The 26863-nt window shown below is 42.4% G+C and overlaps 1 protein-coding gene across 4 annotated transcripts in view; it reads left to right on the top strand.

Annotated features, from left to right (window-relative positions):
• The window catches only part of MTA1 (metastasis associated 1), an 81629-nt gene extending 58433 nt beyond the window's left edge, over nucleotides 1-23196 (top strand). For 2 of the 4 annotated variants that reach the window (XM_061451802.1, XM_061451801.1), the window contains exons 16-20: nucleotides 1272-1424; nucleotides 2449-2484; nucleotides 13942-13973; nucleotides 16870-17021; nucleotides 21498-23196. In XM_061451802.1, coding sequence (XP_061307786.1) covers nucleotides 1272-1424; nucleotides 2449-2484; nucleotides 13942-13973; nucleotides 16870-17021; nucleotides 21498-21636 — 512 coding nt within the window. In that variant the 3' untranslated portion in view covers nucleotides 21637-23196. The remainder of the gene's footprint in view (nucleotides 1-1271; nucleotides 1425-2448; nucleotides 2485-13941; nucleotides 13974-16869; nucleotides 17022-21497) is intronic. The other 2 variants (XM_061451803.1, XM_061451804.1) reach the window with 2 other exon arrangements.
• The last annotated feature ends 3667 nt before the right edge of the window (nucleotides 23197-26863 follow it).

The following is a 26863-nucleotide window of genomic DNA, read 5'->3' as shown; positions in this document are numbered from 1 at the left end:
TGTTAAGGTTTTCTTGAGGACCTGAGCCTCATCAGCTGATCTGTGGGGGAGTACTGAGTAGCACTATCCAGAACCTTTGTGTATGTTGGAGGTTCTGGAGGCATCTAAGGTGATGCTATGTGGCTGGCCAGCTTTGACTACAAATGAATGGAAAATCGTTTTCCCCGGTGTTGCTGGTTGCTAGTGTTACACTGAAAACACATCTGAGGTTGTTACAGTCTTAACGTGATTCTGACCTCTGAAAGCTATCTTGTGCAGTGGTGCTTTGAAGGCTTCCAGATTAATGAGGGAATTGGTAGTCTTTTTACACTAGTAAGAAACACTGGAATCAATTTATGTTTCTTTGAACATTTTTGTTGATGAAATATGGTAAGGCTCAGGGTTTATTAAATATTTACTACTTCTCTGAGTGTTGTACTCCTGTATCCTAATGAGATACACTGATTGAGAAACCTTTGGATACATACAGTGCAACCAAAGAAATCCAATAAAGGGAGAAGTTTTGCTGTTGGATAAAATCCTTCTTGTAATAGTTGTACAGCATGTAACAGTAAATTTTGAGATTTTACTAGTGATGTGCCAGGGTTTTCATTTGACTGTTGAGCTGGAAAAAGGTAGTGAAAGAAATGGAGGGAAGCTGATGGGCTGGCAAGAACATGTTTTTGGAGGTGTCATGGTCAGTGTGCTTCTAAGCTATGTTACTTGACTGTTGGGGCTGCAGGGGAAAAACATGCGTAAAGCTCCCATTTGATGTTGCCTGTCACTTTCTCGAAACCTCTTCAGTTGAGCATCATGTGCTTGATCTGTGCCTTGGCCAAAAGGTTGAATTCAGACTCATTGTGCTACTTACAGTGGTGCTTTGAATCCTCATTTATTTGGCCAGTTTAGAAATTGTTTTTTTTTTGCATACCTTGCAAAAATGACAAAGTTGTAATTTCACTAGAATTTAGGGGTGTTGCGTGACTGTCCAAAGATCCCAAATTGTTGGAGAGCAGTGTTTTGGAAGTAGATACAAAGTGCTTTTGTTACCAGCCGTTGTTTTAGGATAATATGAAACTGGATTTAACATCTTCAGTAGTGATGTATTCCTAAATATACTTGAAGTGCTTTATATAAATAGCAATCTCCAGTCAAAATTACTGACTGAGGTAGTTTGTATATAAGTGGAGGTATGTTTGGTCACCTTGGAAAGACCTTTACAGGTGGTTTTCAGATATATAATTTGAGTATCTTCACTAATAAAAAAAACCTGCCTTGCTGTTTTTCAACAGAGTCTCATCCATGTCCTCCAAAACCAGATCCTGCAAAGAGTTTGTCCAGTTCTCTCAACAGTCTGACTCCTGCTAAGTTTACGCCTGTCATTAATAATGGGTCCCCAACTATCCTGGGAAAAAGAAGTTATGAACAACACAATGGAATGGATGGTAAATATTGTTCTGCAAAATATATTTTGCCTGTGTAGGTGTTTTCTTCTGTCCTTTTGGTATGCAAAGAGATTAGTTAAAACTATAGGTTTTTTTTTATATAAATTCCAAGTTTCTTACTCTTGAGGGGGGTTAATTTCTTTCCTTTTACAAAAAGTCACTTATCCCATTTCTCCTCTGGATGAGACACATGATTTGTACTGCCTGGGCTGTGTATGTACACATATGCTGGTGAAGCTCTGCCTAGCTTGACCAATTTTGTGAATGTGATAATGGAGAAACTTCCTTTCAAGTTTTTCTAAATGGGTAATATGAAGTAAACCTTTATAGTTTATTCCAATTATGCTTCCTTTTTCTTTTGAGGTTTACAGCTTTTTAACCTGTAGGTAGTAGCTGTTCATTTCCCAGGTGACTCTGTAACATGTGGATCACCTGGTTATCAGCAAAGCTACCAGATGCTGCTGCTTAGCTGAGGGAGGCAGATGTGCCAGATCTGGTATGGCATAAACCTGCCCCTGCCTTGTGCAGAACCCGAGTATTGACTTTTGTTGGCCCTGTCACTGAGCACCTTTGTGCAGTGCAGTTTGGGCTTCATCTCCTCAAGATTAAAAGACAAGGGGAAGGTGTTTGAAGTAGGAGATAGATGCAGGATGTTCCCGACATGAACTCCAGGGCTCAGTTCTGTAGAGTTGCTCTTGCCTGAGTGTCAGGGAAGAAAAAGTGCAGTCTTTTTCTCAGATGAGGATAAAAGGGACTGTTCAAATGGTCATAACAGGAGTAAGAACATGGAGGGTAGTTCCCCTTAACAGGGGGAAGAAGGAGTTGGTTTAATGGTGACTGAGCAAGGAGAGAGAGTCTTTTTCTTACCTTTAATTCTAACTTTATAAATAGCTTATCTGAAATATAGTTACAAACATTTGATATCTTACTGTTTGTGTTTTAACATTAAGAACTTTTTAAACTGCTGCTGTTCAGGTTGCTGATGTGATGTTTTTCTCTTTTCTGTTCACTTGTGCTCTATCAGGCAACATGAAGAAGCGCCTGTTGATGCCTAGCAGGGGTAAGACCTTGAAGCTGCGCTCAGCTTATGCTAGGAGAGTGATTTTTAGTTTCATCTGCTGGCTTGTCTGTGCTTTGTGGCTAATGAGTCTGTGTGCTCCTTCTGTGTTGATGTCTAAGTGTTTCTGGGTAACCATTTCCACCCATGGTTATGCTGCTCACCTTCCAGGCTTTTCACATGCAGACAGCAAATCGTACAACTGTACTGAAGATGTGAAGTGCTGTGTTCGGAATTGATTACTAATTCCTCCAGTTGACAGAAAGTTTTCTAGCAGTTTTGTGAAGCTGCTGAAAGCTGTGATGGTTGGTTTGAAATGAGGTGTTTCACTATTTGACTTTTAGGAAATCAAAGTTCATGTGTCCTGAACTACTTCAAATTCACTTCGACCAAAAGAAATAGAAGACTATTCACATCGAGTCCCAAGTTTAAGCCTCCCTGTTTTCCAGTGTGAGTGGACAGTCACTGGTGAGAGGCTGTCTGCACATTCTCTACTTAAAGTAACATAGTTTTCAAAATTTCCACAGGTTAAAAATAATGTGTTGTGACTACTGAATAGACCTCAGAAGCTTTAGTTTGTGATAATGCAGGAAACGTACCTATGATATTACTTAGCCAAATTCAGTAGAACAGACCCATTTTGAACAGTTAGGGTACACAGATGTTATTGTGAGACAGGCACACACAAAAACTTCAGCTTACATGTTACCACACTGCATGCCCTGATGTTAAGCTTTGTGTTTAATGGCTGAGACAGTGGATGACTGTTGTCAGTATTTACATGCATGCATATATAAGTGCATGTGGAGAATACAGTAACAATGAGGACAGTGATCCTTCTACTGTCTTGCTTTCTTTGGTAATTTATATCTTGATATTGTTTTGCTGAGTTTTTCATGTGCTTTTTAGCTTTAATATTTTGGGAAGAATAAGAAAATCCCACTGCCTTGCTTAGTTTGGCTTTCTCAGAAGCTTGGTCCAGTAATGAGGGATGTAGACATGGAATAGCTCTGGATTTCCACAGCTCCTAGTGACTGCCTGCTTATGGGCATGTCTGTTGCTCCTTGCTGAATGTCCTCATCAACAGGGGTATTGCTGAGTCACTCAGCAGATGATGCACTCCTGAAGCTCTGAGAAGTTGTGGCCCGAAAGAGGAAAGTAAAACTGATTCTTCCCTCAGGAAGGTGCTCTCTGCATAGAGCACTAGAAGAACTGATTCTTCCCTCAGGAAGGTGTTCTCTGCATAGAGCACTAGATGTGATGACCTGAGATCATTTGCTTACTGGAAATGGAAGATTCTTGGTTTAGTGTTTTAAAATGTCTGTCTGCTGGTATACATACTTGATTAGGTACATTTCAGTCATAAGTGCTGCTGGCGCAGTTTGCAAAGCAAAGATTTTGGTGAAGTACCTGTTCAGGCTCCTCAGAATATGTGTTTCTCTGAAACATGTATATGCAGTTGTGCAGGCAATGGCTCTCATCCGCATGCCTGCTGCTTTATCTGCTTGGCCTGTGCTCAGCCAGCCACTGAAATACTTGGTGTAGTATTTGTTCCTATAAATGCTAGGTTGTGGAGTATGATTCAGTCACAGAATCTATTTACCTGCTGGATAGTGAGTGTTAACTGGATATTTCTGAGAGCATTTCAGCTTAAACTTGTTGTTTGATACTTATTTGTGAATGGAAAACATTTGCCACACAATTTTGACACTGGAATGTTTTCCGATCCTCGGTTGCTGGAAGCTTTGCCGAGACAGGAGAGGGAAAGGAACGACCTGCAAGGAAACGGGTTTAAAGAACTTGGATCAAGATCTGCTGGGCACAAGCAAACAGATGGTGGAAGTTTGGTGGATCTGTTTCTGGCCTGGTGTCAGTTTCTGTGCCAGTGCCCGCTTAGCACTGGCACCCAGTTGCCCTGTAGGTCAGCTAGTAACCTTTGCTGGCTTTGGGCATGGCTAACTCTGGTTTCCTGCGCTGTGCCAGGCCTGGGAACATGGCGCTGAGACTTCTCCTTCGCTCTGGATGGAGTCATACAGGCTTACTAGTTTGGGGGAGCTACTGGTGGGAAGGGAGAGAAGGGGAGCACAGGCTGAAACCATTGTGAAGTCAGGTTGAATTGCAGCAAGAGTGGTGAGGCCTTGTGACCAGAATTTGGGAGCCAGTGAATTAGCAAAAAAGGACTGAAATAAACCCGTCTATCCAGAATAACTGATTTTTGGATAGCAACTGACCTAAAATAGAAGAGAAAGATAATGATAATAAGACTGGATTATTATAACAAGTCAGATTCTTCATTTACATAGCTCCTATGTAAATGAAACGGGGGGGGGGGAGTGTTCTTAGTTGTTTTTATGGTTTTCCTTTCCCCTTAAGTGGCACATACCAGCTGGTTTAGGTCACTGTAGGAGTGTACTGCAAATAAAAGATGGAGTTAAGACAACTGCATGGAGAGATTGAAAATACTCTTTCTGCAGAAATTTGAGTACAATAAGACACTTTGTCCATCTATGTTGAAACAGTTTTCAAGGGGTTGTTAACCTACTGCAATGTTACATGAATTATCCAGGGGTTTCTCTTCTACGTGTGGATGTGCTGTGTTGGTGGCACCTGGAAGATATCTTACAGTCACCATGTCAAAGTCTGACACGTGACAGCGGACAGGTTTTATGGTGGGCTTTAGCTTAAGTCTCTTTGCTGATGACAAAAGCTTTTTGGTTCTGGGCTCTTGCTTCCAAATTCCCTGCAGAAGTACATATACTGTAAATTACGGCTAGTTGCTAAGCTGATTCTGTGTGACGAGTTTGTAATTATTTCCTGATGGCCAGTGTATAAAGCAATATAAAATCGAGATTGCTTTGCAGGGAATGAGCCAAGTAACAGCTTATATTTTTGTTTAGGGTAAAACATTAGGATCCATGTTTATACGTGTATATTGGTGGTCAGGTTTCTAAGCATTTAAATTCCTGTGTCACTTGCTGCCTTTGCTTAGAATTAGGCTGTTTAACATTGCTGAGAACTGAACTGTTCACATAGGTTTTTGGGCATTCCTTCAGGCAACTCTGCTGAAAGATCTTCCTCTGAGTCTCTACACCTCTTGGTTTTTAGGGTGATGGGTGGTCAGTGGTTGGAATTCAGCCTTCAGAACAGTTAATCAGTGAAGTGCCTTGATGAATGTTGCTGTGTAAATGGAAACACTGTTCCTAAATGTGCCTAAACAATGACTGAGGGTGGAGGGTTTTGACATGAAGAACACCTTTTCTATAGGTGGATGCAGGTTGGTCAGATTGAAGTCTGATGATGAGAGATCAAAGAGGAAAAGGAGACTGGTTATTTTTTTAGTTCTGGGCTGCGGCCAGAACTAAACTAATTAGGCAATACTGGAAACTGCTGGACTTAAAAGAGTACCTCAGATTTTTCCTTTGGAATTTTCTGTGTGTTTTTTGTTCTCTTGCTCCTGTAACTCCAGCTAAGTATCTTTAACTATTCTTTTTCTGACTCATCCCTTCTTAATGCTAAAAACCTGAACTTGGGAAGAAAATCCTGCTGCCTTGGTTAGTTTGACTTTCTCAGAAGCTTTGTCCAGTAATGAGGGATGTAGATGTGGAGTGAGTAGCTCTCTGAATTTCCACAGCGCCTAGTGACTACCTGCTTATGGTAGTCACTGTTTTTCAAGCACAAATACGGTTTGTCTGGCCAAGCATCTAGAGTTTTGACTGGTGCTTGAATTCCAAGAACAGGAAAATATTCTTAATCTCATCTCTCCTCACTGCCTCCACTCTATTTTACAAGAATGGTGTACTTGTTTAAGCTTTGTTTCTGCTTCTTTAAATCACATTGGAAGCATCATTAGGCATACGGTGCCCCTCCCAGCTCCTTCGGCATTAGGTTGGCATGGACAAATTGCTGCAGAATCCCATTTTTGGAGCATGGAAAATACATGGAGTCTCATAAGCTGCCGAGTACAGTGAAATGTTAAAAGTTATTAGTTCATTGCTTTATCATTAAGAGTCTGGAGCTTGACTGCCAATCCTTGCCATGAAACTTCCTCTAGAGAGATGGAGAGGGTGTTTTATGTTCTGGACCCTGTTTACTTTTTCCCTTGCAGCTATTCAGTATGGGGGGGTCTATGTGATACTTGTCTATGCAAATCCTACAGGGGGAAGGGAGAGAGCATTGTTAGATTCTTAATTTTTTCCCTTATCTTTGACACCGTGTTAGCTTTCATCTAATCAAATCTGGTATTTAGAGTCATCACATGCACGGTAAAATTGGCACCGAGAGAGAACGTGAATGAGTAGCTGAAATAAAGGGAAGGCTTTTCCCAGCAACAAACTTGCGCTGATAAAACAGTAGTGGATCAAATGCTGAAAATTGGAGAGGGTTTATAGAAGAACCATGAAAACAGTGAAGGGACTAGAAAACGTGCTGTATAATGCTTCTATCAAAGTGGAAGTTGTAGATGTTTGTCTCTGCTGACAGGAGCAGTAGAAGTGTAATAATAGAGGGCTTTTAAGTCTGGATGGGAATGGAATAATGAGCTGCAGTAGCCAGAAGGTACAGGAGAAAAACTTTGGCTGGAAACAAGCTGCAAATTTTTTGAGTGAGGTTAATTAACTGTCGGAATACCTTGCTTCTGCTACTGGGGATTTCTAAACCAAAGTAGAATGTCAGTCTAATTTAACATGTTCTGGTTCACTGTTTCTCACCTCCTTTTGGGGAAATGGGAATGAACTCCTGGAGCTGGAAGCATTCATCACCCTAGCATGGCATTAGTTTAATTATCAAAACAGAAGCATGAAAGTAGAAATACTGCTCTTGAGCAAAGCAGCTGTCGAGGTGGGAATATAGGGAAGTTCTCTAGTATCAGCTATGTAGGTGACCAGACTTATCTCAAAGATTTTATTCTAGCTGACTTAGACCTTGCAGATAATTTGGACTTCTCTCTGTGCATAAGTTGCATTAAAATTCTGCCTTTGTCAACCATGGCCCTTGCTGCTCTTCCAAAGTTGAGGATAACCAGCCAAAGGAAATCTGCCCATCCAGTAATAACTGTAAACTGCAAGGGGTATTGGTCCTTTGATGAATAATGTGATACACAAGAGTACTGGGGAGAAGTCTTGGCTTTAGCTATTGATACCCAGACCAGAGTAATGCTGACTAGTGTTAAGAGATAAGATGTTTAATGCATCTTAAAGGAATGACTTTTTCTAGCCAGCAGCAGCACAGCTGGGAATGACAAGTTGCTTGAAATGCTCCTTGGAGACCCCAAGAACTGTGTGCCTGTGCAACTTCCTCACTTAGATTATATATCAAAAGTACAGATTATTTTTGAGAATTTTACTTAGGATTTTGTATTGAAATGTTAAATGAAACTTCTCCACTTGCCTTCAGCTTAGCTATGATACTGTTTAATTTCTTTTGATGTTATGGAGAAAGATCTGGGAAGAAAATCAGCAGATGGGCATTGTGCTCTATGGATCAACTAGTGAAAACCATTTAATTTATGAAGAGAGTGCATATCCCAAGGCCATGGTAGAAAGCAAGTGTAATTATTATGAGAGGAAATGAATACAATTCAAGGGCAGAATTGCAAATGTCCCAGATAGTACAAAGCCAGAATTTGTCATTAGGTGGAATCTACATGTGTGATACATATCATGTGTATATATGATGTGTAGTACTCGCAATTCTAAGAACAGTGAATAATTCTAAGAACAGTGAATAATATAGTTTGTATAGCTTGGGTCAGCAGATGCTAAAGCAGTGAGGTGCATGGTTTTGTTGCCTCTGGTTTTCAACTGTAGTGTGTTACAGCGAGGCAGAATATACTGTGATGCTCTTCTAGGGATGCGGGTAGGTGTCATGGTTTAAGCCCAGCTGGTAACTCAGAACCATGCAGCCACTTGCTGACTTCCCCTCCTTTTCCTCCCCATCCCTCAACACCAAGATAGATAGCAGCTCTCCATTCTCAGCGCACTTGTCCAAGGGTAGCTACTGACTCATCATAGTTGGATGTCACTGCCCAGAAAGTATTAATAGGGTCCTTGAAGTACTCTTAGCAGAAGGTACAGCTTTGCTCAAACAAACACATCATCTGAGAGGTACTGTGAAGCAAATTAATGTGAATTGTTAGACCAGGCATTTCAGGAAGGATTGTCCACATCCAACAAGGTTAATGTGCAGGGATTATGGAAGGAGATGGGTAACAAGTCACTAGTTACTTATGCAAAATTAAAACTCTTCTTTGTGGTATCTCTCTTCTGGTGTTGCTGTCTGTTTAATGTTGTCTTGGGTTTATCTGTTCCACAGAGAGCTGTGATCACTTCTGCATTTCATTACAACCAGACCACTCTGTGTTTCTGTATTTGTTGCATGGGGCTGGGCTACTGTATTCAGAACTGTGTGAATCTTTCCTTTTTTTAACCTTAAATCTTTTTTTCCTTTTCCTTTGCCAATCTTGGTAGGAACTTACTTAGGTAAGTAAATTGCAGTTTTAACATTGTTTTTATGTACAACAGATTTTTAAGAAAATGTTAGTCTAGGTGGTGTTTGGTACAACTTGTGCTCTGTTCTGCTTGTTGCACTTGAATTCCTAAAAGTTTATAGACTTTGATCATTAGAAGGTGTACTCTCAGTCTGCTCACAGCAGTATCACACTCTTGGCAGTTTAGGAAAGGGAGGGGTGCTAAAGCATTTTTACAAGCTTGCAAAAACTGTGTGTATATGTCAACATGCAGAGACTACTTCAAGTGAACTGGTAACTTGGAAGTGAAGTCGTTGTTCTTCAAGCCTCATTCATGCATGAATTTTTATATTTTTTTTCTAGCTTGCTCACAAATGTGGTACTGTTGATGTTCTTGTTACTACTGGGAAGGATGGAATCCCAGGAGGATTACTTTTGGAAAAGGAAAATGCATATGAAGAGTGTATGGAGTTTTGAAAGCAGTGTATTTTAGTATAGTAAACTTGCTGGTTGTGAAAGTGTGTGTTAAATTTTCTGAGTTCATTGTGACTGAAGATGTGCTTATGAATGTTACTGCATATTGCATGTTCTGCATGATGCTTCTCTTTGGTAAACAGAATTTAAAACCAAAATGCCGTCTGTGACTAACTGCTTAATGTCCCAGTTGGTTAAAAAAAAAAATATAAGGAAGAATTATGTTAACATGAAGGACCCATATTTTTGTGGTTGCTGGCGGATATACTGAAGATTGGAGTCAGTAAGTTTGAGTAAATACAAAATTAACCACTGCAAGTAATGTCCAGTGGCTGAAAGCTGGCCTACTCTTTGTCCTTGGTACTAGGTAGGGGTCAGCTCTGTACAGACTTCCTGTGCCAAACTATGACATGATCTGTAAACATACAGGGAATGGTATGTATGTCCAGGGGTGGAAAATCACTGGGAGAGTTCTGTCCAAGTAGAAAAGTGTCCATGGCTGGCGCCTGTTCTGCAGCTTCTTGGCACTTGCTGTAGTAATTTCATAGAAATGCCCCTGCACTCCAGTCTGCACTGGGCACACTGCTGAGGGTTTAGGCTCTCCTGCTTCTCAGAATCACAGTTGTGTATTGTGCAGAGTTGGTTAAAAAAGCAGGCTGAGTTTGTGTGGTGGGAATTAATTTCTGAATGCTGCCATTCAGGTGTTGATGTCTTCTTGCTGGACTCGCAGGGGGTGGGACTGGATTGGCAAAAAGCATACGTGTCTACTCTCAGGCTTCCAGTGGGACCAGATGTGCTGGTTTGCATCCCATTGGGAAACTAAATTCCCATCCTCCACTCTATGTTGTTGGGTGCCAGCTATTCCCTCCTCACACAGCATGCTCTTGGGGTGGTGCTCAAGTTGCTGATGGAAGTTTATGTATTTTCTCATTTTATTTTTATTTTGTTTTATTTTTTCAACAAATCTGAAAGTATTAAATTCAAATGGTAGGCAATTGTTGGAAAAGAATCAGGTTGGGTGACTAGGAGATGTTTCCCACATCCTCAAAAGATAAAGCTGCAGAGTAACAGTAGTTACAGTCTTGTTTTGCTGTTTGTGATAGTCCTTCCCCACCTGTGTTTCTTTGGATGAAAACATATTCATCTGCAGCTTTGATACTTCAATAATGAAAGGATTGTTAGGGCATAGTAACCTGCTGTGACTGGTTTTGAGCCAAGATCTCTGTAATTGTGCTTACACTTTTGAAGAACAGTTCTGAGGTCTTTGTCACTAAGCTGTGGGGAGTGGAGGCATGCTCTGTGGTTGTCAGTTTATCTCTGTACTGCGATCAGGTGTTTTATTGCCGTTTCAGTAACAATGTAGAATTCATCTGTGGCAAAGGACATTTATACTTATCTGCAGATATACCTTCCATTTACCTTGTCTTCATTTTATCCTCTGGGACTTCCTCTTTATTTCAGTGTATGGAGACTGGCAGGTGGAATTGAGTGGCAGGATATTTTGTAGGTCTTTGGGTTTTTTTTTCAGTGCTGTCGAAAAATTGTGTCATCTTGAGTTTTCAGAGTGCATTCCAATTTCTTTGACTGCAAAGAGTGGAAGACCTGCTGAGATTTGTCATTGTAGACTTTCATACTGTGTGGTTTTAAAGGTTTGGTTGATCTTGAAAATACCTCCTTTTTTTTTTCCCCCTTTTTTCTTTTTTTACTTTTTTATCTCAATTGGAGATTAGTGGTTTTTTCTGATCTGTTAGAGCTGTGTTAATTCATATCAATGGTATCTAAGGTCCAATTCAGGCAGTTAGACCTTAGATATCATTGTAAGGAATAGTTATGCTTTCTACCCTGTGGCTTCTTTAAACATCCCTCCATAAAATAAAGGCAGGTTTGTGGTTTTGGTTTGTTGTTTAGTTTTTGGGGATTTTTTCCCCTGGAGAGGAGCTGTCAGAATCCTATTGTATTTTGCTTCTGATTTATATTCATAAGCTGCCTTACATTTTTAACCTGCTTGTGGATGCGTATGCGTGAGAAGTGTCTCTCAAACCTTGATCTGTGAAAATGGAACAAGCTTCTCAGGGAGGACTAAGTTTTATATGGTGAGTTATGTGTCTGCACCACTCCTTACCCAGAGACAGAGGGTTGATTTAGTTCTTATAGGTGCCTGTCTCGCAGACCTCATTTCTCATACAGAAGCCACCAAAAACTTACGGGCAAGAATCCATTGTTTACGGTACAGATGCATCCTGTTGACTTCACAGCTGTTCTGCAATGCATTACAGATGTTATGCTGTCTCTCTGCATCTCTTTGGTGACCATTGTGGGTAAAAGTTGTTCATCTAATAGCGAGCTTCAGCTGCATATGCTTTTAGGGGGATTTATTTTTTTTTTTATTGCAAACTGAAGCTAGTCTTTCTAGTGTCTGGTTTCATTCTTTCAAACTCCAGTCATCAAAGTGTGACGGGGGGGGAATTAATAGATAGCTAAGATTAATATGCTGATAACCTTATTACTGTAAGAGCAAGCATACAAATTGTATTGAAACTGTAACTTTGTTTTGTGTCCTATTGTACTGGAGCAAAGAGTTGTCACAGGTAGTATCCAGCAATAGTCATCACAGCAGCCACATATCAGCTGTTCCTGTAGGCAAGTCTGTTCTGTGATCAAGAAAGTTCTTAGTACAAGCAAAGAGCTGATATGGAGCATGGTTAAAATGAAATGTGTGGCTTCAGTCCAGGGGCTAGCCTCAACTGATTTACATCTCTCAGAGCTCTTGTAAATGAAGAAACTGTTATCTTTCTGTTATGAAGGGGGGGAGGAAAAAACAAGTGTTAAAGCTCGGCTCTGAAGCCAACAGATTGAGGTTGCATCCTGCTGGCTGTGCTGTTTCCCAACATCTGTGGAGCTCTTTGTCCGTCCATCTCAAACGGCCGCTCACAGCTGTGTTTTGGATGCAGTTGCTGCTCCCATGTAAAAAGAAATTATTATCTGGCGCCTACATTGCCTTTGTCAACATCCAGAGGTTGTTAACTGGTCTTCTCACTTGGTGTCTGGTGCATCTGTTCTGCAGAGTTGATGGAAATCTTTCTGGCAACTATTTCTTCATCTCTGTGGATACTCGGAAACAAAAATGTGGCAAAAATTGAAATTATGTGTCTTCATGTTTGAAGTAGCAACATAGAATAGAAAATATACTTGGTATAAGCTGTTGATTTTATTGTGGTGTTGTAGTACTTAATGCTCAGGAAGTGGGCCCCATTCTGCCTTTCTCCCTCCTGCTACATTGCTGCACCATGGTTTCCTGGCATAGTTGCTGTGAGTACGTTGTGTTTGGTTTATCAAGGAGAATGTCAAGGAATCTGTTGGGAGTATGAGCCATGCATGAGCTGTAAAAGTCCATTTTTGCTGGATTCTTTAAAAATCTTTGCTCTTTCATCACGGTTTAACTCGCTAGAAATGGAAAGTGTCAGAAGTCAGGCTGGGAAGCTTGCTATAAATGTAAAAGCAGAGTTTGTACTGATAACTTCTGCAGCCAGCGACAGCATTTGCTGGTGCCTGTCCTGTAGTACCTGTTGGTGTGGTATCCTGACATTTTGGTTCTGAGCCAGAAGGGGCTGAAAAAGGTGGTCTGGTGCACTGATGCTAATGGAATGGTGTTTTCTTGGAATGTGCATCTCAGACAACTAAACCTAACTAGACCTAAAAAGGTTCATTAAGTCTCCAATCATTCTGTGTCATACCCTGCTGCCTTATAGCAACATGTCATTCTCTTACATACCAAGACCTCTGTGTGTCCTACAAGGTCCTATATGTGTAAAGTACAGTTCAGTACATAGGCTGTGGCAGCATGATAGGGTGTCTGATAGTGTAGCAAATAAGCTAGTAGAATCAAGCCATTGTGCTCAGTGCTTTACAGTGCTGTTTTTGTGTTACTGGGGAAGGGCTTTGTGTGGTAGCTGGAGTCACAGAGCTTTGTGACTGATGGAGCTACGCCTGTGCAAGTATTTACTTGTGGCAGGTTCAGCAGATACAGTCTGTTTGCTAATAGCTAGTAGCTAATGCCTGAGCTGAAGAGTTCCCTTGGGGATCTGAGGATGTTAGGAAAGATTCTATTTGTTTCTGTCTTGACAGTGTACAATATCTTCCATTTTCTTTTTCTTGATGTCAGTGAATTCTTCCAAAACTAAAACAGAATGCCAGATTTTTCCCAAGCTTGAGGAAAACCTCGGATCTGAAAGAGGAGGTGTACTTTTAGTGGCTGTTAGAAGAAACGTGTGAGCAAACAGAGAAAAGACTGGGCAAATGGAATGTGTTTTTAACTTGGGGCCTCTGCTCTTCAAACCATGTTGTTAAGGAAGCTCTTTTCTCAGTTACCTTTCTAGGAGGGGAGAAGTTAGTTTGGTAGACAACTCTTGATTTAGCAAAACAACACAGTTGCAATTATAGCTGCGTGTGTTTTGATTTTGTTCTTTTTTCTGTCTTGGAAAAGCAATGGTCTTACCAGCTCTATTCTCTTTCCTGTTTGTTAGGTCTGCCTAACCACGGACAAACCAGACAAATGGTAAGAGAATGTTCATTTAACCAAAACAGGGAAAAGGAGGATTATTAACCCGTGCTAGATAGAACACCCCATTCAACCGTAGTGTTTCACTTCCATCTTTGCTGTTTGCAGCTGGTCATTTTACCTAATTTATTGAAAACTTTAAATAAAAACCACAATTTTTGGGCATATGAAACATCCAAGTGGTTAAAATGCAATTTAAACCTCAAATCTATCTGTATATAAATGAGATTCTGTTTTGAATGGAACATTTTGTTTCTGCTCATACAGAAACGGAGTGGCTGTTTATAGCAAAGTTCTGGGATGTGTTTCTAGGTGGAATGTGTTTCCCTGAAGGAGGAAGGTTGAAATGATGGAAGGGTTTGTTTGGAAAACAGTTTCTTTTTTATTTTTATTTTTTTTAGGAAGTTGGTATGGAAGTTGTCTGCTGAGAATGCTTGCATTTTATTTGAGTAAAAATTATTCCTAGCCTTTCATCCATTATGCTGAGTTTAATCAAAGGACAGAAGCAAATAGCCAGTCTGATTGATGTGTCTCTGGCAAAATGCTTTCTCATTAAATTCACCTCGGTGCTAAGGGGCCAGGGCAAAGGCTCTGCATCACTTTTCCCCCTTATACATGGCTTGTGGGAGGCTCATGGGAGAGAATTTCAAGCATAATTTCCCCCCCCCCAAATAAATGATTTTCTGATGTTGATAAAGTGGAGCTTACCTCATTAGGTGAATTGCCACAGTGTGTAAGCGTCAGTAGAGTCACTGGCATGGGTCAGTCAGCAGCGGGTATGACAATGGTCACTGAGTGGTGATCACAAGCATTATTAAGTCTAATAATCTTGGATAGTGTGCAGGATCATGAGAGTAGGCTATAACCTGAGCATGCTAGTCTGTTGTAATAATGAAGCATTCATTTGGTTTGTTGCTTGAACATCTGATCTGAAGTGGTAAATTATATTCCTCCATTAATCCAGCTTCATTTCTTGTCATTGAGGAGACTGGCTACTTGTTTGTGTCTGCTGAATAAACCAACTCAGTGCCCTGGGAGAAATCTGTGATGACTTAACACATTTTAAGTGTTTTAGGGTAAAACCTCTGAACTGTTTTGATTTCTGGTTGCTTGATAAAGTGTGCTACTTAACAGAAAATCAAAGGGTCCTGTTTCAGGATGTACCATTTGAAACAGATTGCTCTGTGCAGGTAGAAAAAAGGCAACCTGGAATCATAGGAGTGCCCCTTCTAGGTATTTCCAAGAACTTTTTCCAGAGTTGTTCTCCTGTGTATGTAGCAGATGTGGAGAAAATGTCCTTTGCAACACTAATGAAAGGATTTTCATGGAGAAATTTGGAAGGGGTAAAAAATCCCAAACCCAAACAAACAAAAAACCAAATCACCAAAACACAAACAAACCAACAGAAAAGCTTTTTATTTTAAATATTTTCCTTAATATATCTCAGGTACACACGCACTTCTTGAAGTATTTCAGTGGTCTGCTGTCATGCCAAAGTTGTCTTGCATAACATGGAGCCGGGCAACTAAGAAATTGAATTGTTATTGCACCTGTAGACAACAGCTTTAAAGAGCTAAGGATTTTAAAAAGTGGGATTCTGTTTGTTCAGTTCTAAAGCCCTAATTTTTGACAGAAAGTGGATCTTGGTAGCACAGTGGATTAAGGATGGTCAAAAAAGAAAAAAATAATCTATCTTACATTTTTTTGTTTCTCCTCAAATAAAACTGAGATGCAGGGTTTTGCTGGCTTTTTTCCCTGATTGGCAGACTGAAATCTTCCCTTTCCAAGTCAAAGTGATAAAATTTGGTTGTGCTTTTGTGCCATAACCCAGCACTTAAGGACATGAATACCTCATGTCCCCACCTTTCATTTTGAGGTGGCTCTCCCAGGCCAGACATCCCTCATGTACATGCTCAGTTTCCCATTTTGTGGGCAGAAGGAGAAGGCTTAGTGCATCTGGGGAGATGGTCTGACCTCGGACGATGGCCTATGAAACACAAGAATTAAATTTCTACTGGGACATTTTCTGACCAGCTTTAATTGAATTTTCTGGGCCCTTATTTTGCATCTTTTCTGACTGTCCAGTGTTACTGATTTCAGTGGGATTTCTCAATGTGCTAATCAGCAGGAAGAGGGGCAGCAGAACTGGATTTCAGATGATCAAGGACAGCTGCATATGAGAAGCTTAAAACTTTGCTCCTTTTCACCTGCAGCTCTCGTAATAACAGCTCGTGTTTACCCAGTTGAGTGGAAGGGGGCTTCTGTGGGTCTGGAAAATTTATACCTGTGTTGATTTGCAATGCCAGTGTGATATATATGGTAAATCTGTGGTGTTAAATGCTAAAAGGATTTTATGATGAAAGCTACTAAGCTTTGTTCTCAACAACATGTTTAATTATATACTATCCTCGTTAAATATTAACCTCCCTAGAACAAAAAGGATATGGGTAAGTTTGGTACCCCAGAATAACTGTAAATTCTGATTTTTGTATTTGGTTTGCTGTGTAGCTAGATATCCTCTGAAATCAATAGACTTGCTCTAGATTTATGGTAGCAGCTGAAATCTAAGTCTTATGCTCAATCTTTCAACCTTGATGTCATCTTTCAGACACAAGCAACAGATTATTGGTAATGCCTTTCATTTATTATTTGTCCTGTCACTGGAGTATTGCTGTCCTATTTTATATTGAAGGTGCTTAACTTGTACTGCTTGTGGACAGTTGCTTTTATGTGAATTCTGTGTTCAGTCATGGGCAAGAGGGGAAATTTTTACCGTAAGCTCTCAACAAGTGATACAAAAACTTTCATTCTCTTTTCCTTTGAGTGCTTTTCACATGCTACTGCTGCAGGTTTGTTGCAGTCCATAACTATACTTTTTTATGTATCACGTTAGGGACCAAGCCGAAACTTGCTGCTCAATGGGAAATCGTACCCAACAAAAGTCCGATTAATTCGTGGTGGATCCATGCCTCCAGTGAAAAGGAGGAGGATGAACTGGATTGATGCACCAGATGATGTTTTTTACATGGCCACTGAAGAAACCAGGTAGGAAACTGGGTCTTTCAATGGGCTTAAGGGGAGGTCTTCTGGTTTGCGTTCCTTGGGGGTGCTGCAGGTGATAATTGTGGTCGAACAAGGATCTCTTTAGCAGATCTATTGCTACAAATTGAATGCAGAGACCACTGCCAGTGTTGAGGTGGATGAAGACTCTGATATACCTAATCATGTCTGATGGGCCTAATAATGAACTTGCATTCCAGAGAAAGCAGATTATTCTTCCTCCAGAGCAGTTCTTGTAAGAGATGGTCAATAAGGGAAGGAAGACAGAGGTGGGAAGTTCACCTGGTTCAGACCCATGACTGCCTTTGGAGGTCCCACTGCAGTGTCTCAGTAACAAGATAGGGCCTTCTGGTACACAGGTGATGCTGAGGAATAGAGACTCCTCTACAGAGCTCTTCATACCCTCTTGCACACTGAAGTCTCTTGTATTACCTCTCAGAACATCTCCTCTTGTGTCTGAGTGCTGAAACCTACAAGTGACACAGAGGGTTTCCATTGGCTGAGTTGCTTCATTTCTCTGATGGCTTATATTTGCCACCAGCAGTGGTGAGATTTAGCCTTCTCTGCAGTTTCTGTCTTCCTCCTTTGGTGGTGCTGCTTCTGCTAGTCCTTCTTGTTAGTCTGTGCAGAGGATAGAAATAGTGAAAGAAACCTCCCTTGCATGAGTTTCACTGTAAACTCTGTTTACAAGCTGCTGGCAGCGTGGTAGAAGCTATGTGGCCAGAGCTTTTGTGTCTGTGGTCCCAGAACTGTATTATTCCTAGGAAGGGAGGACTGCTTCTTGGTATGATGAAAAAAGTAGAGACATTCTTGTGTGGTTTCCTCCCAAGAACTTGATGCCTCTCTCCTGGGTATCCTCAAAGAAGGTCAGAGCAAAGCCAGTCCTGCCTTTCAGCCTTCTTTGCAAGCAGAGAAGCTCTCTGGCTTTTGTCTGTATCTGAAGCCTGGAGTTACCAACAATTGGTATCAGTTCTCCAGCAGGTAGAGAAGCACTTACCCATCCCTCCAGTAACTAGCAGAGATGGATATGGGAATTTCTGGATGTCTGAACCCTGACAAGTGTCCAAGGGGTTCAGGAATTTTGAGTACTTAATCTCTTCTGCTAGTAGTAAATTGGTCACTATTCTGAATCTTCATTTGTTCAGCATGAAGTGCATAGTCAGAGTCATGACATCCCCAAATTCCTCCTCAGCCTCAAGGTATTTCAGGTGTCAAGTGACTGTTCAGTGGGCCTAGTATCAAAGATGGGCTTCAGAAGCAATCTGAGATCGGTAATGTTCAAGTTGTTAACCACTATGTATTGGATGATTATTTCAGTGCAGGAACGCCTCCACCCCTGCTAGAACACATAAGAAACATGAAATTGATTTCCTTGTCAGACTTGTTCCTATGTACACCTTTAATGCAACTGTGCATTTCACATGAGTTCGTATCTTTACTTGCTTTTTCCCTTCTCTATTCTGTTTCTGTGAGATGCTGAGAAAGTAAGCAGCAGGATTTCATATATAATGAAACTAAAGTGAGAGAAGTATTTAATTTTCAGGGGAAGCAGTTTCCTTATTCCTGTTGTCTTCTTGCTCTGGTAAAGAGGTCCTGGGATCCTGCTACAGACCTGCAGCTCTAGCAAACTCATGTGCCATTGTGGATGCAGATCAGTCCTTAGATGCTCAAGGCTTATTTTGTAATCCTGCATCTACAAAACACTTCCTTGACATGTTTATCGTCCAACCCACAAGAAATACTGCAGGTCCATGGTAGTAGCGTCTCAGTACTACTACAAGGCCCTGCCCTTTGATTTGTACAGAACAGTGAGAATATTCATCAAGTGTGATGTTGGTTGTGAGAACAGTTTGTTGTAAAGGCACAGAATTGTCTGCTCATGCAGAACCACTGATGGAGGCAGGGAAGATCAGTCCCACAGCAACCAGCACATCTCTAACCCAGAAATCAAAGCGTAGTGATAGACATCAGCTCAGTAAGACCTTATCTCTTCCATTTAAGAAAGAAAAAGAGAACGGGCTTCTTTGTCTGACAGCCTTGCTGCTTAGTGGCATGATGAGTGCTGAAGGTAGATGTTTGGCAGCCTGTTGAAAAGCAGGGAAGCCTGAGTGATGTAGCATTGTTATCGGCACGGGTTTTCCGTCGAGCATTTCGCCTTTTAACTTTTCCCTGAACCATCTGCTACATTCCAGTGTGAAGAATATAAGACTTGTTTGTGAGCTCTGAAACAATTTGAGCTTTATGTTAGCTCCATAGCAATCAATCTAGCAGCAGTATCTGCATATCATGCTCCAGCTGAGGTCAGGCTGTGTTTTCAGTCACAGAAAGCAGGCTTTCCTACAGTTTTACATGCATGCACCCTTCCCCTTTTTGTGTAGCACTGTTGAGAATGGTGCTGTAAAAGTTGATAGCCTTGAGGGGGAGCAGTTTGAAAAGTTGGTCAGTTGAAAGGAGTAAGTTTTTGAATTCAAGCCTCACAGTAACAAACCTGGCATTTATAATTTATGCAAGTGGAGGCAGTGAGTGACCTGATCAGAATCTAGAACTGCTCCGAGACGTGTTGCTGATGGCAGTGTGTCTAATTGAGCACATGCAGATATTGTAAGAAGCTCCACTGGCAAAAGTAGATCGATTTCAGCTGAACGAGTCTTGGAGAAATCATCACTTTTTTTTTTTCTCCCTACCACCTTGTTTCTTTCCACCCTGTTATTTCCCACACTCTGTGGCCTTTCAACTTTAAAAGGCACTGGTGAAATGTGGACACTGAGCAAGCAAAAGACTGTGTCTGTGCATGCGCTACCTAGCAGGCTTGTTCTGCTCAGTGGGCAAAACAAGTAAAGAGGTGACCAAAGCTGTCCAGAGCTGATTCAAAGTCTTCTGAAGTTGCTGATTTGTCAGTGCTAGTGTGGTAAGCGTAAATTTTAAGGGGGGAGAGGAGGGAAGTATTTTGACCAATTTCTCCTGCAGCCAGCACATCTCAAATGTGGAAGTCAGCACAGTGATAGAACTCAGCTCAGTAACATTGTATCTCTTCCATTTAAAAACAACCTAAATGCCTAAACAACAAATGCAACAACAAAAAACAACCACACAAAAAGCAGCTCACCACAAAAAGGGGGTTTCTTGGCTACCCAAAAATCTTAAAGCTGCCTCTGGGGAATAGATGGCTAATTGAGTTGTGGTCTGTAAAGCCATGTGGCTGCCCTTACTCTAAATGCAGTATAATGTCTCTCACAGTAAGTCAAAAACATCATTAGGGTAGGAGCCTGTAAGGGTGGGCAGTGCTGCCTTATCACACCCTCCTTGTTGACTGAAGGCCTTGTATAGTGGGTACTGGTGGACTATTGTGAATATTTATTACTTTCCTTTCTAATCTTTTTATGCCTTTTACCACCATAACATCCTTTGGAATGAATTCCTCATTTTAATTACAGAGTACATTTTTCATTGTTGCTGGGGTTTGTTTTTGTGGGCTTTTTTGTGTTTGGTGGGGTTTTTTTGATGGGTGGTTTATTTGTTTGGGGTTTTTAATACTTCATTTAACTCTGAGACTGGTATTGACAAAAAGAAGTAATCATTCTGTATTGTTGCTTTCAACCTTTATTTTGCTAATTCTAAAACTTCAGTGTGTCCCCCTGCGTTCTTCCTCACTTTTACTTTCTCTCCATATGGAAAACTGCTTCTTTTATCTGATAAGAATTGTTGCTGGTCTTGTAACATACAGGGAAACTCCTAACAAATGCAGGACATGAATATTACCCGTTTCTGGGTCGGGCACCTGCAATATCGGAGAAATAAGAGTGGGAGACACCGTGTTAGTGTTTCCCAGTGGGGAGGAAAGGCACCAGTGTTGGTTGGCTGGTTAGTGGCCATCATGGAGCTCCCTTGCAGCAGCTCAGCCTTGAGGCGCAGCTCCATGGGAGACCAAATGTTGCTTGCTTGTGCTGTGACGGGACTTTCTTGAAGAGGCAGCTGTGTGCACCTGCTTGGGACTGAGGAATGTCAGAGAGCTCTGTGAGAGATGGATAAGCAGGTGGGGATGTGACCAACATGACCACAAGTGGTTTGGTTGTGATTTGGCTTTATAAATCCCCACAAAGCTGCCTGCAGCTGACTGTGCTTCAAAATAAATTAATGGTATGGAAACTGGCTATCGTAACCATTTCATGTGCTGTATTTACAGCAGTAGCCCCTGTCGTACAAGGCTGGACCAGAATGGCTTCTGCTCTGCAGGGGAAGGATTCTGGAACAGAGAATGCAATTTCATCTTTATTTGTGGGTTTATAAACAGAAAACAAAAGTTCTCCAGGGAATTCATTACTGAAATAACAGCGTTAGCCCATCCCGTTAGCGACCAGCCACTGTGTGTGCAGGCCTGGTTCCCTTGGGGGAGCTGAGAAAGCTACAATAGTTAGCATCCAGTCTATGTAATCGGTTCCTTTCTTCCTTTGCTGTCTGCAGGAAAATCCGCAAGCTGCTTTCCTCCTCTGAAGCCAAGCGAGCCGCCAGACGCCCTTACAAGCCTATTATCCTCCGGCCCATCCAGGCAGTACAGCTACGCCAGCCCATGAATGATGAACCCATAATCATTGAGGATTAACACACACTGAGCAGCTCTCCAGATGACAGTGGATCTGCCTGAAAGAATCTCTCCTCCAATATATACTTGAGTTTCTATGGCTACAGCATTGAACTAACTGTTGAAGAGAGGGAACTTTTGAGGAACTGTTTTGCATCTTTTAAACCCTTAAAAGGAACTCAGCCCTGCTCTGAGCCTCTGACCACAGACTGTTCTCTCTCTCTCGCGTGCGCTCTCCTTCTCTCTCCTTCCTTTTTTTCTTCCTTTGTTTTTTTTTTTTTATTTTAATATTTTTATTATTATTTTTGGTAGCCTCTTTTCCCCTTTGCTTCTACCCCTTTTGTAGACAGGGGGAAGGAAAGTAAGTTTAACTTATTAAGAGAATGTGGATTAGTACTTTTTAGCTTTGTTTCCTCTTCCGATGTACGAAGAGCTAGAACCCTTCATTTTGTGACTGAGCTCTCGTTGCAAAGCCATTTTTTACGAGGCTGTGTTGCAAGATTCTTTTTTGGTTTTTTCTTTTTTAATTTTGTGGACGGTGCCATTTTTTATTTCATTTGTATCATTTCTTTTGTAGATATATTTCCAACCTTTAACTGATATTTGGAAATAGGAGCTGAAAGCCAGCCCCAGGTTCAGCCAGTTTTCTTTGGTCCTGTCCCTTATATTTTTGGGGTCATTTTGCACGGCCAGTTGTGCTCATGCACAAGACAGAAACAACTCAGGCTGAGAAGGGAGTGAGCTAAGAACTGAAGAACCCTGCAGAACATCACACTAACGTTGTGTGCAGTGGCAGCCAAGCTACCAGAAATAGGTGTCCTTACTCTAGTCAATCCCTGGGAGATCTGGCCTGTGGCATTTCTCCCAGTAACCAGCAGTTTGTGTGCTGCCTTCTCTCTGACATCTGGAATCCTACATGCTGTTAATACCACCAAGACCCAGCAGTAGGCCCAGCAGTCCAGCAAGTGTAATGAATTGCTTTGCTCTGGCTCCAAGAGTCAAGTACACCAATGCCCAGGGACATTTTGCTTAGAACTCTGAACCTGTTTGTGCATCAGTGGTTTTGGACACATCTCTCCCAGGACAAGACCTGGTTTCTCTTTAATTGCGTTACTCTATGTTTCCCATTTTGAAGGGAATTTAAATTACAGCTGGGTTTTCATTTGAACACATTGTGTCTGAAATTAAGTGGGATTTTCCCCCCTTGACATTTCTTGTGTTTGAGGTTTCTTGCATCTCTTGAACTTCTTACGTATTTGCAAGTCTGTATAATTTCTTTTTCATATGTCTTCTCATTGCAGTGCGTTTGTTGAATGCCCTGCTCTGTTTTGAAAGGATGTAAACTATCATTTGCAACTTGTGCTGATCTGTACATGTACCTGCCTCAAGCAGACACAGCATGTAGTAACCCCCAAGTCATTCCATATGTGTCAGCGGTGAGATGAGCCAAAGTTGTATTTGGGTTATCACAGTCCAGCCGTGATTCTGTGCAACTCTGCTAACCCACGGGGTTAGACGGAAAGGAATCCCCACAAAATGAAAACAATTCAGTTAACTTTACTTAATAAACCTGGAAAATGAGCTTTTGTGAAACATCTGCTTTTTGTCTCTTCTGAAATAGCTGCTAAGACCCTTGCTCAGGGTGCCATCTGGTTGGTGCGCACGCCTCTCTGTGCCTCCTTCACATCTTAGAGTTGTATTCTGCTCCCGAGTGTTTGCTTAACTGTGGCCCATCCCTGTACTGCCAGTGCTGGTATATTGTACAGGGCAAGAGCCATTCATAATTTGATTCCCCTCCTGTGCAGTTTAAACATTTCTAGCGCTTCAGACTGTGATTCCCTCCCTCCTCCTCTTGAATACGGCAGCAGATGCAACGCCAGGGCTCTGAATGAGCCTTTTGTCTGTGGTGGCTCATGCGTCCTGCTGATCAGGGGCATGACTGGCATGTGGCAGAGTGAAATCCCTGGGGGTTAGCAAGCGAACCCACTGATGTGTAAGTACTTCTTCATTTCTACATTTGATCGTTACTGGATAAACGAAGCAGGGATCAGTGTTTTGGGGCTCATTTGCTGCTCAGGAGTGATAAGATTTACTTTGTGGCTGTGAGTAGCTGTGACACTTAGCAGATGTTGTGTGTCCTACCTTGCTGGTCATGATTTTCTGTCCACAGAAAGAGGAAACACCCATTCCCGAAGGATATACTGCTTAGGAAGGACACCGAGCTTGGTAGCTGGAAATCTCCAGGCTGCATGCAACAGTGCAGGGCTGCACCAAAGACTGGCAGTTCTGTGTCACCTCCATCAGTCTGTAGGATTAACCCTATATATGTAAGAAATATTGCTGACTGCAGGAAGGTTTTGTAACACTTGATTCTGCTCTGTGAGGTCTCGTAGGGATTCCTTCCTGTGGCAAGATGGAATCTGAAAGAGATCGCTTTGAAAATATGTGTCCAAACTGTCTTCAGCTGTTCTGCAGTGGGATTTGGAGCTGAGGCTGCAGCAGAGGGTCGTGCTCTGCTGTGGTGTGGGGAGCTCCAAAGTCCCTGCTTGCAGGTAATGATGCACTTTGGTTATCGGTAGATGAACTGTTGAGACTTGAGAGAAGCTGTTCAGGCTGCATGAAGAGCTCAGAGTAACCACTTGGGGGTGCCAGCCTTGCAGTTTCCAACAACTTGAAAGCTTTCTTGGAGCAGCTCCAGAGATTGCTCTGGGAATGAGTCCAGGCAAGTAGAGAGAATATCCTGGGCTGCCCTGACTTTGAAGGATCCTTTGCATGTCCTTTGATATGGATGCCATTTTTCAGTGTGCAGTAGCCGACTTTGCTCCCTTGTGTTTCACTGGCTTGTGTTTGTACCAGCTTAGGAGGAAACTTCGGAAGATGTCTTTAGCAACCAAAAAAAAATGCCAGCTCTTGGGAAGTGCAGTGAACGGTAGGTGCCACCGCTGACATATCCAAGCCTGAGCCATCAGTCACTCTCTTAAGCTGGCTGCTGTCACTAAACCTCTCCTGGACCAACCTCTCTTCTGTGTTCACATTCAAATGCTGATGTGCTGTTGCTGCAGGAATTGCCTTTGATTATTCACCCTCCTACTCTAGCCCCTTGGAAAAATAAGAAAAGATTCATACAGATGGGGCAGTGTCCTGTTTTCAGTGCCCCTTCGACTCCCTGCTCCCATCTCCTAAAAAGCCCTTGGGATTGTAGGGGAAGAATTCTGATGGGAGTTGCAGTGAAAGGTAGGCTGGTGTTCGGGCACGTTAACTCCATGGTGCAGAGCCTGGCATCTGGAAGTGCTCACCCACCTGGAGCAGGTCATTTCTACTGCATGCATTTTCAGTCCATAGCAAGTTTTGGCACATGTGTTTGGATATTTTCCGTAGCTGTGTGTCCCTGACATCCCCATCCTTCACTTTTCTGCCTTGCAGATGTGGGAGCAGACATGTCACAAGCTCAGCTCAGATTCTTGGAGGAGGCTGTGCTTCATGCTCACATAGATGGAGCGTGTTGGCCTCCAGACTTGCTGCCATGCTTACTATTTTACAGGCTTAAAAGTAGCTGGGAGCTGGTCAGGGAAGTCTTTTAAAAACAAAAGAAAAATCCAGCCATTCCTACAATACTTCCTGACAACGGATTTCTTTAGTTAACTTCGGAATTTGTTTGTTTTAGAGTTTTCTATTTAGCATTTTACCAGCTTGTCAGTAGCAGCTCTCTGTGATCTCTGCTTTTGATGCTGTAACATGAAGGCAGCATACTGTCCGTAACAGCCACGTTGAAACAGTGTGATAAAAAAAACCAAAGCATGACCAAAACAGTTCTGAACCTGGCATTCCTGCTGTGGGAGGTGGCCTGTAACCGGGACACTACTGCAGAGTCCTAAAGCAAAATACACGTTGAAATCTACTTTGAAATGGAAATTCGGAGCCCGTGCCAGCTTTGCTGCGGGGTCTGGCTCTCGGTGTGAGTGTTACACAAGCCAGACCTTGAGAAGCCTGCGAGTCTTTTTTGGATGGTCAGTCTGCGTCATGGTGGAGCCGCTTTCCACTGCTGAGGTGGGGCCATGGAGGAGGAGGGGGCACTTAACCTGTTCAGATGATGGCGTGGGCACGTGGTGGTGTGTGGAGTAGTGGTATGGGAGGTGTGTGAGCTCCTAGCAGATTCTGACTGGGAGGATGGATTTCTTAATCCATCAAGTAGAGCGCAGGCTCAAAACCACTTTCAACTTAAAATAAGCATTGGCAGCAGTGTTAGAGGGAGAGAAGAGAGATTGCTGCAGAAAGGCAAGCCCTGGCATGACAGTCCTCTCTAGCTGGCAAGCATTTGTTTGTTGGTTGGGGTTTTTTCCCCTGTAAATGTGCTTTGTAGTCAATACTGTTCTAGGAGAGCTTGCAAGAGCCAACAGTGATAGGCTCCGCTCTGATCCCCAACCTCAGGATACAAACATGTCAAGAGTGTATTTGGTCTTTGCTGCCCTCCATGAGGGAGGAGGCTGGTGGACCCTGTGGCCTTGCCGTGCTTCCTTCCCTTCTTAAGGACTGAATAGGAGTTTGCTCTGCTCTGCCATCTTTGAAACGTGGTGAAAGACTCTGCCTCTGATCACATTTCATCCTTGCAGGCTCTTGGGAGTGGGAAAGCTGTTAAAAGACAGTAAATTCAGACAGGCTCTGGGGCTGGGGGCTTGTCCCCACCTCATCTTCAGCCTGGAAAAGAGTCAGGCAAGGTCAGGGCTGAAGCACACTTGATTTCTGGCCTGGGCTTTGTGAGTTCGTTCACCGCATTCCTGGAGCGATGCAAGTAACAAATTCAGCATCTTTCTGCAGACAGCTTCCTCCCCTCCCGCCTGCAAGGGGACTTTCCACCTGGATCCAGTGCTCCACAGGATGCTGGCAGCGTCACAGTGAGCAGATTTACAGGTCTTCGCCGGAGGGTTTCAGCCAAGCTGTGCTCATTCAGAGATTTTCCATCTGAGCAGGATCAAGCTTGTTCCCCTCTGCCTGCATCTTGGCTGCCCCTATGCAGGACATACGAGGGGAGCATGCAGATGTGGAGCCGAGCCAGGCATGTTTGCATGCTTGTTTCCCTGCATCCCAGGAAGATGCTTGTAATGTCTGGTGCAGACCTAGAGCAAATGCTGCATCCCAATGGATGGGTCTTACCCCTTCTGCTGCTGAAGAACAACATACCACTGTGGGGACATCACAGTGCCCATGAGGCCCTGGGTAATGTATGTCCAGCCCAGGAGCGCACAGACAG

Source organism: Pezoporus flaviventris, unplaced genomic scaffold (genome assembly GCF_033815535.1).
Source record: "Pezoporus flaviventris isolate CSIRO_AGI_PZ_B2104156 unplaced genomic scaffold, CSIRO_AGI_Pfla_v1 ptg000013l, whole genome shotgun sequence".
Lineage (NCBI taxonomy): Eukaryota > Metazoa > Chordata > Aves > Psittaciformes > Psittacidae > Pezoporus > Pezoporus flaviventris.
The sequence above is the reverse complement of the archived record's forward strand: the minus strand, read 5'-3'. Positions and strand labels throughout refer to the sequence as shown.